Genomic DNA, 17,081 nt, shown 5'->3' with positions numbered 1-17,081 from the left:
GACACATGGCTGGACTTCCGGAAACACACGGTCCTGTCCTGCCGGCGGCGAGACCGACATGTCGAGTTTCTCCAGGGCGCACCAGGTGAGCTCGGGCTCTCGTGGCTTGGTGGTTTCACTGACGGGAGGCGGGCGCCTTGCTGGCGGCTCCGCCGAGCCCGAGGGGAAGCGGGCCGCGTACAGGTGACCGTCAGCAAACGGTGGCCTAGGGGTGCCTCTCCTCTCCCCTCCCCTCCCCTCCCCTCCCATCTCCCCTCCCCTCTCCTCTCCCCTCCCCTTTCCTCTCCCCTCCCATCCCCTCCCCTCTCCCCCCTCCCATCTCCCCTCCCCTCCCATCTCCCCTCCCCTCCCCTCTCCTCTCCCCCCTCCCATCTCCCCTCTCCTCTCCTCCCCTCTCCCCTCCCATCTCCCCTCCCCTCTCCTCCCCTCTCCCCTCCCATCTCCCCTCCCCTCTCCTCTCCCCTCCCCTTTCCTCTCCCCTCCCATCCCCTCCCCTCTCCCCCCTCCCATCTCCCCTCCCCTCCCCTCTCCTCTCCCCCCTCCCATCTCCCCTCTCCTCTCCTCCCCTCTCCCCTCCCATCTCCCCTCCCCTCTCCTCCCCTCTCCCCTCCCATCTCCCCTCCCCTCTCCCCTCCCATCTCCCCTCCCCTCTCCTCTCCCCTCTCCTCTCCCCTCCCCTCTCCCCTCCCCTCTCCTCTCCTCTCCTCTCCCCTCCCCTCTCCTCTCCTCTCCTCTCCCCTCCCCTCTCCTCTCCCCTCTCCCCTCCTCTCCCCTCCCATCTCCCCTCTCCTCTCCCCTCCCCTCTCTTCTCCCCTCCCCTCTCCCCTCCCCTCTCCTCCTTCTCTCCTCTCCCTTCCCCTCTCCTCTTCTCTCCCCTCCCATCTCCCCTCCCCTCTCCTCTCCCCTCCCCTCTCTTCTCCCCTCCCCTCTCCCCCCCTCTCCTCTCCTCTCCTCTCCCCTCTCCCCTCCCCTCTCCTCTCCTCTCCTCTCCCCTCTCCCCTCCCCTCCCCTCTCCCCTCCCTTCCCATCTCCCCTCCCCTCCCATCTCCCCTCCCCTCTCCTCCCCTCTCCTCCCCTCTCCTCTCCCCTCCCCTCCCATCTCTCCTCCCCTCTCCTCCCCTCTCCCCTCCCCTCTCCTCTCCTCTCCCCTCCTATCTCCCCTCCCCTCTCCTCTCCCCTCTCCTCCTTCTCTCCTCTCCTCTCCCCTCTCCCCTCCTCTCCCCTCCCATCTCCCCTCTCCTCTCCCCTCCCTTCTCTTCTCCCCTCCCCTCTCCTCTCCCCTCCCCTCTCCTGTCCCCTTTCCCCTCTCCTCTCCCCTCCCCTCCTTCTCTCCTCTCCCTTCTCCTCTCCCCTCTCTCCTCCCTTCTCCTCTCCCCTCTTCCCTCTCCTCCCCCCTCCTCTCCCCTCTCTCTTCTCCCCTCCCCTCTCTTCTCCTCTCCCCTCCCATCTCCCCTCCCCTCTCCTCTCCCCTCCCCTCTCTTCTCCCCTCCCCTCTCCCCCCTCTCCTCTCCTCTCCTCTCCCCTCCCCTCTCCTCTCCCCTCTCCCCTCCCCTCCCCTCTCCCCTCCCCTCCCCTCTCCCCTCCCCTCCCATCTCCCCTCCCCTCCCATCTCCCCTCCCCTCTCCTCCCCTCTCCTCTCCCCTCCCCTCCCATCTCTCCTCCCCTCTCCTCCCCTCTCCCCTCCCCTCTCCTCTCCTCTCCCCTCCTATCTCCCCTCCCCTCTCCTCTCCCCTCCCCTCCTTCTCTCCTCTCCTCTCCCCTCTCCCCTCCTCTCCCCTCCCATCTCCCCTCTCCTCTCCCCTCCCTTCTCTTCTCCCCTCCCCTCTCCTCTCCCCTCCCCTCTCCTGTCCCCTTTCCCCTCTCCTCTCCCCTCCCCTCCTTCTCTCCTCTCCCTTCTCCTCTCCCCTCTCTCCTCCCCTCTCCTCTCCCCTCTTCCCTCTCCTCCCCCCTCCTCTCCCCTCTCTCCTCTCCCCTCTCCTCTCTCCTCCCCCCTCCCCTCTCTTCTCCCCTCCCCTCCCATCTCCCCTCCCCTCCCCTTTCCCCTCTACTCTCCCCTCTCTTCTCCCCTCCCCCTCTCTCTCCCCTCTCTCCTCTCCTCTCCTCTCCTCTCCCCTCTCCTCTCTCCTCTCCCCTCCCCTCTCTTGGAACGTGTCCCTGCTCTTTTCATTCAGTTCTTTTCATGGTGGTTCCCCCTGGGAAAGAGTATTAGGAGAGAAGGTGGAAAAACCAAAGCGAATCGCTTTGGACGTTGGAAACAACTATTGGAAGAATAGGGGATTTTTTTTTCCTTAGTAAAATAGGGGACAGAGGTCAGGGGAGGGGGACGGAGAGGGGGCTGACATGTGAAGGAACATGTCAGAAGGGCAGTACCCAGGACTGTTGGAAAGTGATCAGGTATTTTTGAGGCGGAAACCAGTAGGCTGCCTTAACGGACTTAGTGTTGATCTACATAAAGCAAACACGGGTTTGCTTTAGGTTGTGTTTTTGTTTTAATTTGGACTGATGGGAGAGCATATTATAGGGGTGAAGCAGGTTTCTAGAGGAAGAGTAGGAGTACGTTTTGGATTTGTTTGCCCAAAATGACTTGGCCCAGTGCCACTTAAAGGATACTTCCGTCAAGTTTGTTTGTTCTACCTGTGACAAGGGAAATACAGGAAGTGAGATCAGACATTTTTTTTGTAGTAAATGTTGTAGTAATGTTGTAGTAATTTGACATTGTGGCAGCTCATTGTATTTTTATGGAAGTATTTTTTTCAATAAAAGTATCAAAGTGAGTACTAAATTAGATGGGTGAAACTTACTTTTTGCTTATGTGTGAAGTTTGTAATAAATAAAACCATTATTTCACCTCTTGTGGAGCTACTTAATAGAAGCGTCCAGTCTAGATCTTGCTAGGGTTGGTATTTATTAGAGTTCAGATAAATACTAAATACAATGTTCTATATTTGAAGCAACCTAAAGATAGTTTCATAAGAGGTCATTTAAAATTTAAGTTTGGTCAACTTCAGACTAACTCCTAGAACTCAGTTCCTGAATTGTCTTCAGGAACACTCCAGAATAATGGTCATACTGTCAGTATAACAGACCTACCAAAAGAAAACAGCCTCTGTTTACAAAAAAATAGAAATAATCACAAAAAATTTTAGTGATAGTCTCTTTTTCAGAGTAACTATTAAAAGTAAGTGTACAGATGATGGGCTACAGTAATACATTTAAATATTTCAATTTTATTCATTTTGTTCTTTGTTTTCCAGCAATGGGCCACTTTTGCTCGAATATGGTATCTTTTAGATGGGAAAATGCAGCCTCCTGGCAAACTGGCTGCTGTAGCATCGGTAAAACTTCAGGGATTACATAAACCTATGTACCATCAACTGAGTGAGTACCATTTTACACCTGTCATTAGCATGCATAGTTTTTTAGCCCAAGATGGAATTTTTTTATTGCTTTATTGGGTTTTATTATGACATTTTCCTACATGTAGAAATTAACAATAGCAAATCAAACATGCTCTTGTTTTACATATTGGTACACATGATGGCATGCATGTAAGTAGAGAGCCTTTGAAAATAAGAAAAGTAATCATGCTATTTCTAACAATCCTTTCCCAGAACTCTATAGAAAGCTACCTAGGTATGAAAGGTTACATTTCACTGTTTCAGATGAACAGATTTGCTTTTTCTGTATGCTTTTTCTAAAACAGAAGAGTTTGTTTTCATTCTAGAAGAGTAGGGAGTTCTACTTGACTTTGGATAGTGAGGTACTTCATTACCAGGTCCATAGGTCAGTTCTCAACCCTCACCTCCCTTTTCCTATCAATAGCATTTGCTACAACTGATTGTGTTTTTGCCTTCCTTTTTAGTTAGAGGTGTACTAAACATATAAAAGTATGCATGTGTCTGTATAGAGTTACTAGTAGCTAATGATAATTATTAATAATGATTAATAAAGGTGATTAATATATATGACATTTGGTTGTTTATCCTTGCCTCCCCCCATTACAAATTACCAATATTCTTGTACCTTTCTCTCAGTACACACCTCAAAAAGGTTTTCCAAAATGCAGACATGGCACAATAATCAGTGGTGCATGAGAAGCTATTCAGTCTTTAAACTCATCTTCTCCCACCAACAGCATATTAAAAGTAACACTAGATGTTCCTCCTCAGTAACACTAGATGTTGTCATACTTGAGTTTGTTTGTTTAGTCCACTAAATGTCAAACTAGCTCTTCTAATCTGTTCCTCCACTTAATGAGTGGTTCAATAACATTAAGCCAGTACACTAAATATCTCTATAGATTACAAATCCAAAGGTTTTGTTAAATCAAGCTTTGTCTTTCAAGTATTTACTACAATAATACATGCTTCTGAGAAATAGTTTGTGCCATGACTCTATCAAACAGATGTTTTATAAGTATAGCCAACTCTTGTTATTCCTGAGAGTCATGTTCTATAAGGTCATCATGAACACTGAATTAGTGAACCCTGAACCATTGCTTCTAGGAGAAATTCGGGGTTAAATTCCTTTAAGCCTCTAGTCGCTATATTTTTATCAGTCAGTCAGTAGCCATATAGTTATCAGTAGAAGCAGAAGGCCTCCGGTAGTTAGGAGGAGCGTATATGTCTGTTATATACCAGATGATTTTGAAGACCTACACCCATTGCAAACAATGATTTCACTAACAAATACATAATTTTGGAAATACGACACTGAATAGACCAAAAGTGGCATAATGTGAAAGGTGTAGCAAGAAGGTAGAGCATCACAGTCCACTTGAGGATGATTGAGTCACACTGGCTGCTTTTCCTCAGGAATAGTATCAGCAAGTAGTAAGAAAGGTATTTCTCTAGTTTGTCTTCATAGGAACACTAATATAAAATTTGAGAGAAAGTGGAACTAGTAATAATCACCTAATTTCCTTCTCTAAGTAGAGCAGTTATCGTTTATCATCTACCCATTCAATTAAAATTCTGCTTCCTTCCAATTTACCACTCACTAAATACTAATGAATATGCATTCTGCTAGACCACTAAAAGCACTAGTATAGCCACCTGTCAGAACATCCTTTCCAATCATAGAAAATAGTTTTATCATGAAACTAGAAAATTGGCAGGATTTTTGTGCTTTTTTTTTTTTTGGTCAGTTTTACTCTTTTTTTTGTATTGTCAAGGTGATGTACAGAGAGGTTACAGTTACATAAGTAAGGTAATAAGTACATTTCTTGTCAAACTTGTTACCCCTTCCCTCACTTTTCTCCTATTTTTTCTTTTCCCCCAACCCACCCCCCCAAGTTGTACAGATCATTTCCAACATTTTGTCTTGTGAATATCACTGTTGCATTGGTTCCCTTTCCCTTCCCTAATTCAGACAAATGTATATACAATACCAGGGCACCAAAATCAAATACAGAGACAACAGGCTATATACCACAGGGTGAAGAACGTACAAAAGGAACAAGAAATCACATGTATATAATAACCATGTAGATGATGCTTAGCAAAATGAACTCCAAGTCATGGACACAAGAGGTTTTTCTTTGTTGTTGGAAGTGTTACAGTTAAATGAGTAAGGTAATGAGAACATTTCCTATCGAGCATTTTTACCTCCTCCTTTGTTTTCCCCCTACCATCCCTTCCCTCTCCACCTCCCCAATTCCTCCCCACCCAAGTTGTAAAGTTTGTTTTCAACATAGTGTCTTGTACATCTCATTGTTACAATGGGTCAGCCTGTATCCTTATTTCAGCATTTATTATTTCCCTTCCCCTCCCCAAATTAGAAAAATGTATATATAAGATACATGGCACCAACATCAAATACAATGAAAACAGGGGTTATACCATGGGGGAAGAACATACAAGAGAAACAAAAAAAATGACATAATACATTGTAAATACATTAAAAACAATAGCAAGAAAGAAAAAAACCACTGTGTCCCTATCTTGGGGTTCATTTCACGTAACATCATCTTATATGGTCATATGTACATAGCTTTTGATCTTTTCTGCTTGTCCCAGACTTACACTAGTTATTGCAAATAAGGGAAACCATGGAACCTATGTTTCTTTGGTCCTGGCTTACTTCACTTAATACAATTTTTTCCAAGTCTTTCCATTTCCTGACAAATGGGGCAATGTCATTCTTTCTAATGAAGGCATAGAATTCCATTATATATATATATACCACATTTTCTTGATCCATTCATCTACTGAGGGGCATCTGAGTTGGTTCCATATCTTAGCTATGGTCACTAATGCTGTGATAAACATACTTGTGCTGCTATTTAAAGACTGAATCCCTTTTTTTCTCTCAGTATATTGAATGTGTAACTTACATCAGCAGAACTACGGCCACAAGATGTCACTGCAATCAAATTTTAAACTGGGCCACATCCCTTGGCTTGGAAGCAATTTCCATGTTTCTGAATACATGGTTTTCTCAGAGTTTATTTCTAACATTTATCAGTTTACCAAGCTCATAATTGCTGAACATGTTCATTTGAAAATTCATGTACAGTTTCCCAGGAAAATATTATTACAAGTGGCCATACTTCTAGCCATGCCTGTAAAAATTGATTGATAATGTAGCTGCATGTATTATCTATATTTGAACTTCATTTGTCAAATAGACCTTTGTAAAGTGTTAAAAAAAAAAAAAAAAAGAAAATCAAGCGTCCATTTAGAAAGGTTTTTGTTTTATTTTTTTCCATCATGTGGTATGGGGGGAAGGGGCAGGTAACCAAGGATTAAACTCTTCAAGCAAGCTCTTTGTCACTGTTGTTCACCCCTGACCCCTACAAAGTTAATTTTTATGGAAAATGTGGATCAACATGCAAATGATAGGAAATTAGAAAAAGATCCTCTTGTACTTTTAATTAGAATTGCCCTTCTAAATTTGAAACTTCAAAACTTTTTTAATGTGTTTAATTTTTCTTACCATTAAATCAAAAGAAAGCAGGTGGTAATTTGTGGACTGTGACTTGCTCTTCAAGCAGACTCCACTTCTGCTAACAGATTCGCTCATTAGAATATGTGAACATTTAAAAGAAACGGAGGGGAACTTTTCCTTAACGTTATATTACCTGACAATTTTCCTCATCTGCATGGAATGGAATAAAAGTTGCAGTTCTGAAAGGGTAATGTTATGAATGCAAACATCAGAATTCAGAAAAGTTCAGATTTATGATCTGATCCAGCATTCTGCCTTCTGGGTTTGTGTATACCTTTTATAAAGTTGCCTAACTAGTCTCCCTTACTGTTTAGCTAGGTTCAGTCTGTTGGAAAAGGCGACTGTCAGATCATTTTAACTTTGCAGTGTAAACTGCATGTTTATTTTATACCTTATTCCTAGAGTATGATTCTATAAAGCACTGATGGAGTTTTTTGTTTTTGTTTCCATTTTTGCTTAAGATTGTATCTAGAATACTTAATTCTTTTGGAAGTGAATTTTGAAAATCAGCATTGAGTCTTAACAACATGCTTTGGTATTATGACAGTAAATCTTTGCACTAAGGTTTTACGATAACCTACATATCACTGTCGGAGTAGTTATATACAAGGTAGGGATGCCAAAAATTATGGTAAAATGAGTATTTGAATGTCTATCCTTCCAAAACTGGAAATGAGCATAAAGTCCAAAGCCAAACTTAGTTATCACTCATTTGGAATAGCTATTTTTCAAACATTTCTGACATCAAATCTTTTAAGTTTCTAAAAGCAATACTGCACTATTTGAAGGAGAGAGAAGACCCTGCCCCCTCTCGCCATGTTACTTTCTAAGGACCCTAAGACTTTCAAGTACAGTGTGAAAACCACTGTGCTAAGAAAAGAGCTTCTAAGGAAGGACTTGACTCTGAAAGTAATGAAAAGGCAAGATACAGACTGGGAGAAAATTTTTGTAAACCATGTAATCAACAAAACACTTGTGTCTAGAATGAATAAAGATGTCTGTTGAAATTTACCAGAAAAAAAACTCCATAGTTTAATTTGAAAATGGGCAAAATACATGAAGAGATGTCTGACATAAGCCTTAGGGAAATGCAAATTTAAGCCACAGTAAAATTTCAGCAGAATAGCTGAAATAAAAAACAGTAGTAGTGAATGCTGATGAGAAGGCAGAGGGGCTAGGAAGGTGGCTCAGTGGTAGAGCGCTTGCCTTGCATACCTGAGGCCCTGGGTTCAATTCCTCAGCACCACATAAGCAAAAAAAAAAAAGAGAAGGCAGAGAACTGGATTCTTCATCTAATGCAGTAGAAATGTAAAATGATACAGACACTGGAAAAAATGGTAGCAGTTTCCCATAAAACTAAACATGAGCTGGGTGGCTCACGCCTGTAATCCTAGCTACTCAGGAGGCTGAGACCTGAGGATCACAGTTCAAAACCAGCCTGGGCATGAAAGTCCGTGAGCTTTTATCTCCAATAAAGCACTAGAAAGCCAGAAGTGGCGCTATGGCTCAAGCGGCAGAGCACTCGCCTTGAGTTGAAGAGCTCAGGGACAGTGCCAAAGCCCAGAGTTCAAGACCCACAACTGACAAACAAACAAAAAAACTAAACATGTGTTTACTATATAGTATAACAGTTGCACTCTTAGAAATTTATTCCAAAGAAATGAAAACTTGATGAAAAAAACACTATACCAACTCATAATATCTTCACCCCCATTATTCTTTATTTCCCTAACTTTACCACCTCCTGGCATGTTTTCTATTTATTTATTTTATTGGTTCTTTATTGTCCAACTGCCTCTATGTGGAACAAGGAATTAAGTGATCTTCATTACTATATTCCCAGTAGCAAGACCAGTATTTGACATTAGTAAGTATATAATAAAAAGTGAGTGGATTATTCATCAATGAAAAAGAATCATGAAGTAGATTTGGGGAGAATTTGAGACTAACACTTTTGCTATTAGTATTGTTACAGTACTAGCCATTATATACTACTCATTATAAAAGACAGGAGTAGGGAATATCAAGCCCTTATAAAGCCCCCAAAACCCTTCCCTTGAAGCATTTTCCTATGATCGCCACATGTGCGTGCTCCCATGCATTTTCCTGTGATTTCTGTGTAATACACATGCACACACATTCGCATACATTTCTGGTGATCTCCCATATTCTACACATACATGTTCCCATGCAAGCATGCACACATGTCCTTGAGGCTTGTCTGTTCATTCCTTCCACGTCTAGCCTTATATGGCCCTACCCATACACAACACACCAGCCCCTTATACTGCTGGCGAAATCATTTGCTCTTTGAAAGGACAGCACACAATGTTTCTCATTGCTACCTGCAACCCCTCTATCCATTTTGATAATTTTATATGGCCCTAAAGATACAAATATCCAAATGGCCTTTGGCAGAAAAAGGCTTCCCATCCTGGAAGGATCTAATTTTAAGTAGGAAGTAACATCATACAAATACCTTGCTATGGATCTGGGAAGGTGGCTCAGTGGTAGAGCGCTCGCCTTGCATGCATGAGGCCCTGGGTTCGATTCTTCAGCACCACATAAGCAAAAAGAAAAAAAGCCAGAAGTGGCACTGTGGCTCAAGTGGTAGAGCGCTAGCCTTGAGCTGCAGAGCTGAGGGACAGTGCCCAGGCCCAGAATTCAGACCCCATGACCGGACCCAAAAAAAAAAAAAAAAAAAAAAAAAAACCTTGCTAAAACAAAGTATTCTAATCCAAAGATAAATTTACTCATATTTGTAGAATTGAGGAAGTTGATTTTTATATTGGAAAGATATAACTGATATGTATGTTGAAACTCACAGTTCCAATATATGGATACAAGTGAAGCTACATCATGCAGGCATTCCTAGTGAAATTAAATAGAGATCCTAGAATAACATCTAGGAATAGCAAGTGATATGGCTTACCTCACATAAAGGAACTTGTTTAAAAAAAAAATTACCCTTTCCAATACCTCAGGAGCAATTGGTACATGGTGATATGGAAAAGTACAAAGTTGGCAGTTAACCTAGACAAACAATAAAGTGTGTCTAGGTTACCAGAAAGAGTGCCTGACCATTAGTGAGAAGCAATACTGTTTGCATGCCATCTTGGCTGTAGTGAAAGGGTAAAATTTGTTTTTAAGTCATTAGTGTGGGTTTAAAATTTTTAAGTTTGCCACTTATAAGCCATGCAATCTTAGACAAGAAGTTTAACCTTGGACTCATTTTGCTCATTAAAATATAAAAGTGGAGACGAGTGAAGGTAGAGAAAGCTTGGATACTAGTGGCTCATGCCTATGATCCTAGTTACTCAGGAAGCTGTGATCTAAGGATCGGGTAAAAGCCAGCATAGTGGGGAAAGTCCATGAGACTCTTATTTCCAGTTTCCTAACCCCCCACCCCCGACCCCCGGGAAATGGGGATATGGCTCTATATCCTAAAGAGTAGAGGTAGAGAAAGCAGACTAGTAAGATAGTTGTAACTAGAGCTAGGTGGCTTACACTTATGATCATAGCTACTCAGTTGAGATCTCAGGATCAAGATTTGAAGCCAGCTTGAGACTCCATCTCCAAAGCCAGTGGCTCAATTGTAAAGCACCATCCAAGCAAGCAAGCCAATATAAGCTCCAAGTTCAAAGGTCCAAGTTCAAAGTTCAAATCCTGGTAGTGGTGGAAGATGGTGAAAGGCAGGGCAGGGGAACGAGGGAGATGATCATTGTGAGAATTCCAGTAAGTGATGAGAAATGCCTCACTTAGTACCTTGTCCATAGAAGTCAATGTTACCTTCTTCCCTCCCAGGCAAATTTGAGGGGGAAAAAATAAGTCCTTTCATATGGGAGTAGATGAGCCAAAACACAGGAATAGATCTGCTCTGAGTATCTACATAAACACTTGCCTTAGGAACCCACCATGTCACTTTGCCATTTTTTTTTTTTTTTGGTCAAGGTGGTGTGCAAAGGGGTTACAGTTGTATAAGTAAGATAATAAGTACATTTCTTGTCAAACTTGTTACCCCTTCCCTCATTTTTCTCCTACTTTCCCTCCCCCCATTTGTACAGATCATTTCCAACATACTGTCTTGTGAATATCGTTGTCACATTGGTTTCCCCTTGTCCTTTGTCATAGCATTCTGTTGTTCCCCTTCCTTCCCTAATTCAGATAAACATATATACAATAGTAAATATCTAGGATAATCTTAGCAGATGAGCAGAAATAGCTCAATAGGTACATACATATGAACATAAAAGATGATGCTAAGTGAAATGAACTCCAAGACATGGACACAAGAGGTTTTTCTTTGTTGTTGTTGTTTTTAATGTGCTGTGTGATTTCTTGTTTCTTTTGTATGTTCCTCCCCCTGTTGTCACTGGATTTGATTTTGGTTCCCTGGTGTTGAATATGTGTTTATCTGAATTAGGGAAAGGAAGAGGAACAACATTTCTTTAGCCAAATAATAGAAGCCTTTCCTTTTGAGTCTACTGACAGCAAGCTTTTCAGATCTTTCCTTCAAACCATTGTGTTCTGTCTTCTATTGATGAAATCACACTTCCTTGTCCATGTGGAATATGGTCTCTCAGAACATTTTGCTGTTTGATTTCAGTCTGCATGAAATTCTACTATGTAATCTTCAGAGTTTATATACTGTACTTACTTATACTTCTTATTTTTAGCAGCATTTTTTCTTAAATACACTTCTAGAATCTTTTGAAGTTTTCCCTCGTAAAATATACATTTAATAAATGTTTCAGATTACCTGATTTTTGTCCTGAGTAGTAATTTACAAGAAAAACTTCTTGCTGACTTGTTAGTTTGTTCTTAAAGGAACAGTCACAAGCATACTTAGCAGTATTTTTCCAGAGGAAATTCATGCAATGCATATATTTTGATTTTTGAGGTCATCTGTTCTGTCAAATACATTTATAGTCATAATGGAGAATGACAGTTAAAAATTCATTAAATATGGCTGGAAAAAGCCTTTAGCAGTTGTTAAGCAAGCATAAAGCCATAAATGTTCCATTGTTCTCTTCCTTTGAAGAAAATAAAAATCAACTGTAATATGTACCATTTGTTTTCAATTTGTCTTTTTTTAACATCTATATACATACTGTTTCCATTTTCTCTATTTATAAAATAAAATTTCAGGTTTTTAAGAGTATTAATATATAACCATTTTGGTAGAGTGAGTTATTAATGTGAAGAATGGAATAGGATAATCATTTGCCTCTAAAAGATGTATTGTTGTTATTGGCATCTTCATTAAATTTCTTTTAGCTTCCTATGTTGAGGTTTTTCCAAATGGCCAGCCAACTCTTTCTATGCTTAGGTGATGTATAAAAAAAGTAACTGAAATCTGTTCCAGGATTGCAGTATACTATGGCTTGCTTTTTCTTTCCCAAGTGTATTATTTGCAGGTTGATAACTTTATAAATAACAAAGACCACTTCTTAAGTTTTTATTTTTTTAAATCAAGTGTATTTTATTTCTTTTTAAATCTAGGTGACTGTGGAGATCATGTTGTCATAATGAACACAAGGCATATTGCATTTTCTGGAAATAAATGGGAACAAAAAGTATATTCCTCTCATACTGGGTAAGAAAATCATGTTGTCAAAAAGTAGATACTGGGCTGGGAAGGTGGCTCAGTGGTAGGACACTTGCCTTGCATGCCTGAGACCCTGGGTTTGATTCCTCAGCACCACATAAGCAAAAAGAAAAAAGCTGGAAGTGGTGCTGTGGCTTAAGTGGTAGAGCGCTAACCTAGAGCTGAGGAACAGCACCCAGTCCCAGAGTTCAGGCCCCACGACCAGACCCAAAGGGGGAAAAAAAAAAAAGCTTTTTTTTTTTGGGGGGGGGATGGGATGGGAAGGGGAAACAAAGGAGGAGGCTACAATGTTTGATAAGAAATGTACTCATTATCTTGCCCATGTAATTGTAACCCTTCTGTACAGTATTTTCACAATTAAAAAAGTAGATACTGAAAATGTTTGAATTTTAAAACACTGTTGCTCCTATTTAAAAGAAAGAAAAGTATTTTTCAATTGGTACCATCTAAAAAAGGACTGCCTTTACACACATTACATGTATAATTTACTGAAGTAAACCAAACACAACTCTGCCATACTACCCGACAGTATTTGTTTATCTAAAAAGGAGGTAAATCCATTGTGTATCTCTTCCTCGTGTGTGTGTGTGTGTGTGTGTGTGTGTGTGTGTGTGTGTGTGTGTGTGTGTGTGTGTGTGTGTGTGTGTGTGTGTGTGTGTGTGGTGTGTATAGTGTTCTTTTATTATCTGATACATCACTGGCTTAGTGGTGATAAATTTCTTTTGTGTTTATAGTAGAAGCTCTCTTTTGATGTTTAGTGTAATTTGGGGTTGGAGGCATGACTCAGTTGGTAGATCACAAGTCAGTGAGTGAGAGCGGCAGGTACCAAGTTCACATTCCAGTCTCAGACCTAACAGCTAACTTTGCTGTATATACTAATCGGGACTGAAATTGATCACTCCGGGCTCTCACTGCTCTCGTGGTTTCTGTGAGATATGTGCTGTTGTTCGTATTTGCCTTTATAAATAATTAGAAACTTGTCTCTTCCAGTGTTTGTTTGTTTGGGTAGAACCAGAGTTTGAACTTAGCCTTACAATTAATAAGCATGCACTATACTGCATGATTTAAAAAAAAAACAGACAGGTAACCTGTTTTTGTCTAGCGCTCATGTTTCTGTGTAGAACCAGCCTTAGACTATGATTCTTCTGCCTGTGCCTCCTATTTAGCTGAGATGATAGGTATGAAACACCATGCTCACTAACTTCTTTGCCTGGCCTGGAACTATAATCCTCCAGATGGCCACCTCTTAGTAATTTTCTATTTTGGTTTTTACTTATGTGGTGCTGGGGAATCGAACCCAGGGCCTCACGCATGCAAGGCAAGCGCTCAACCACTGAACCACCTTCCCAGCCCAAGATGGCCACCTCTTAAATAGCTGGGATTACAGACATTCACTGCCATATCCAGCCTCTCTTAAACTCTGATTTGCATAATAATGGGGCTCCCTATTTTTCGTATTATTCTCTCAATATTTTAGCTATTATTAATGTGCTGTTGTATTTTTGGCTTACTATACACTTTCTTTATGATACTTTTTCATCTTTGTATGATTAGTTCTACATTTTCCTTTGTAATTTCTTCTGACTTCTAGTCTCAAAATCTTTATTTTCGTAAATGTCCACTTCTAATTTTTTTAGGGGTTACGTGAGTTGGAGGTAAATTTTCACATCTGACTCTTTTGCCATCTAAAAAATATTGGCATGATTTAGAACTATGGCCTACTGTTAGTTGTAGCAAGAGAATTTATTTCATCATTTTTCTTAAGGACAGGATCCTGGCATATTTGTCTGTGCAGCCCCAGTACCCAGGACAGTAGACATTCAGTAAGTGTTCATTAATTTAACAGCTAGTATTTTAAATCAATTTACCTCACTCTGTCCAGGATATCTCCTAGTGGAGGGGAAAAATGTGGTTATTTTTCACTAATAAAAGTCGATGAGTATTCCATGATTCATATTGTTCCCAACGCAGAATTTTACATTAGCTTTCCAGATACTCAGGATGAAGTCCAAGCTCCTAAAATATAGCATAAATGGCATCCCAGTGTTTTAAAAAATAGAATTATCTTTTTAGCATAAAAGATAGCTTTCCATGCAGAGAAAAGAAGACAGAAATAGAAGTCTAGCCTGGTATTTCTTTTTCTAATGCAAATTCCATGAAACAAAATCAAATCCGTTTGAGAATGAACCATCCTTCTCAGCAAATTTCTAAATTTTCTTATATTTTATTCCTAAAATCTGATGCCCCAGTCCTCTTAAGAATGTTTTTAAATTCTCTTGGATGAAATCACACTTATGTAACATTCAATTTTTCTCACTCCACTGACTTTCCACTTTTTTCCCATTGCATAAAAAAATGTTGAAACTTTATTCGGGATAAAAAAAATCCTGTGTACATTCATGTGTTTTGATGGTGAATTTATTGCTTTTTAACAAATATTTTCCCACTTGATACATACAGTATTATGAAGCAGATTAGGCAAGTATTGTTTTGTTTTGAGTAAAATTATATATAGAAGGGTAAAACAAGTTGCTAATATTATAATGGGAAAATGAATTGCAAAGCCTAGTTTCTAGACCTGGATCTAAAACATCCACATTATTAAGCTTACTTCAGTATTATTCCATTTTATCCATATTTTAATATAATATTTTATATGAACAAAGGAGATATTATTTAGGCAAATATATAGTAGTGGTCTTTTAACAGCCATTAAACAGGAGCTGGGCACTGTTGGCTCAAGCCTGTAATCCTAGCTACTCAGGAAGCTGAGATTTGAAGATCAAAGTTTGAAGCCAATCAGGCAGCCAAATCTAAGAGACTTACCTCTAATGATTCAAGTAGAGTGCTATCTTGAACAAAATAGCCAAGTGAGTGCAAGACCCTGAGTTCAAGCCCCAACACACACACACACACAAATAAGAATAATTATCTCTTTGGAATCTGAACTTGACTTCAGAATCAACTAGTGTGCCATTTTATCTTCCTAGGCCTTCCCTTCCATAGTTTGTAATTTAAATATTTTGATTTATAAATATTTTAAACTTAATATGTTATCATTTAACATGATATATTTGATTCATTGTTATTTTTTTCATCAAGAAGTGATAAACTGCTGGGTGCCAGTGGTTCACGCCTGTAATCCTGCTATTCAGGAGGCTGAGATCTGAGGATCATGGTTCAAAGCCAGCCCGGGCAGGAAAGTCCATGAGACTGATCCCCAGAAAACCAGAAGTGGAGCTGTGGCTCAAGTGGTAGAGCACAAGACTTAAGCTAAAGAGCTGAGGGACAGAGTTCAAGCCTCATGACAGATGGAAAAAAAAAAAGAAGTGATAAACTACCTATAGGAAATGAATGAATGAATGAATGAATGAATCACTAAAACTACAAGCAATAATAGAATTCTACCAAGAAAGTTAAAAGTAAAAGTACTTAGGAGGTAGATGGTTGTTTTAGGGAATAGCCTTACTATTTAATTCATTAATAATTATCTTAGTTCAGAAATAATAATTTATTAAAAAGAATGATCAGTTTTAAGTATACAATATCATTGCCTACGCCCAGTTTAATTATCTTTCTTCTCTTAACAGCTACCCTGGTGGATTTAAACAAGTAACAGCTGCTCAGCTTCACCAGAGGGATCCAGTGGCAGTAAGTCTACTGAGTTTTTATTTGTCATCTGGGGAAAATTGGTTTAGACTCGAGTTTTTAAATAATCTTCCTTCATTTCTAATGTAACTGCCATTCACTGCTGCAAAAACTTCACTTAAAGTATGTCACACAAGCTTTGATAAGTAGTGTTTTCATTATCATTTAGTTCTATGTGTATCTTCCAACTGCTGTTTATTATACTGTACATTTAACTGAATAATTCTTATGCTTTCTTTTCTTAATATCTGTATAAATTACCTAGTGTATGATTAATTTTTTTCTAAATTCCTTGGAGAAAAGATAGACTGATGTAGATGTTTATGCCTGTGTGACTATGTATATATGCATATATCTGTATATATTAACAAACACACTAAATAAGTTTTTAATATATTGTTTATCTGAGAGTTTGTTTATGGATTTTGATTGCTATTACACTGTTAGTTTATTATTATTACAATCTTGGTTTTTGTTTTGTACATTTTGAAAATTGAGTCAGATTAACTTTAGAATTATGATATTCCCTGAAGAATAAGTCAAGGTCATTGTACACTAACTTTATCTCCACTAACACTTACAATGAGGTCTGTTTTTTCCTAATATTGACTATAGTAGCCTCTTTCTGATTTATATTTGCCTATGTCATTTTCTGTTTTGTAGACTTTATTGACTCTTAACATCTACTCTTTTCCCAGTCTATGTACTTTCTCTGCTCAAGGTTTTGTTTTCGTTTTTAGTTTTTGTTTTTTGGGGTTTTTTTTTGTTTTTTTTTTGGGGGGGGTCCAATTGTGGGGCCTGAACTCTGGGCCTGGGCGCTGTCCCTCAGCTCTTCAGCTCAAGGCTAGTGCTCTACACTTGAGCCACAGCGCCACTT

At 40.1% G+C, this 17,081-nt stretch overlaps 1 protein-coding gene across 1 annotated transcript in view; it reads left to right on the top strand.

The window, feature by feature from the left end:
- Window positions 1-8: 8 nt before the first annotated feature.
- The window catches only part of Mrpl13 (mitochondrial ribosomal protein L13), a 33,153-nt gene continuing 16,080 nt past the window's right edge, over window positions 9-17,081 (top strand). The window contains exons 1-4 of the mRNA XM_069991835.1: window positions 9-85; window positions 3,255-3,378; window positions 12,451-12,544; window positions 16,147-16,207. Of these exons, the coding sequence (XP_069847936.1) occupies window positions 59-85; window positions 3,255-3,378; window positions 12,451-12,544; window positions 16,147-16,207 (306 nt within the window). The 5' untranslated portion in view covers window positions 9-58. The remainder of the gene's footprint in view (window positions 86-3,254; window positions 3,379-12,450; window positions 12,545-16,146; window positions 16,208-17,081) is intronic.

This window comes from Dipodomys merriami, unplaced genomic scaffold, assembly GCF_024711535.1.
Source record: "Dipodomys merriami isolate MVZ:Mamm:240054 unplaced genomic scaffold, mDipMer1.0.p SCAF_4, whole genome shotgun sequence".
Taxonomy (NCBI): Eukaryota; Metazoa; Chordata; class Mammalia; order Rodentia; family Heteromyidae; genus Dipodomys; species Dipodomys merriami.
This window is presented reverse-complemented; position numbering and strand designations above follow the sequence as displayed.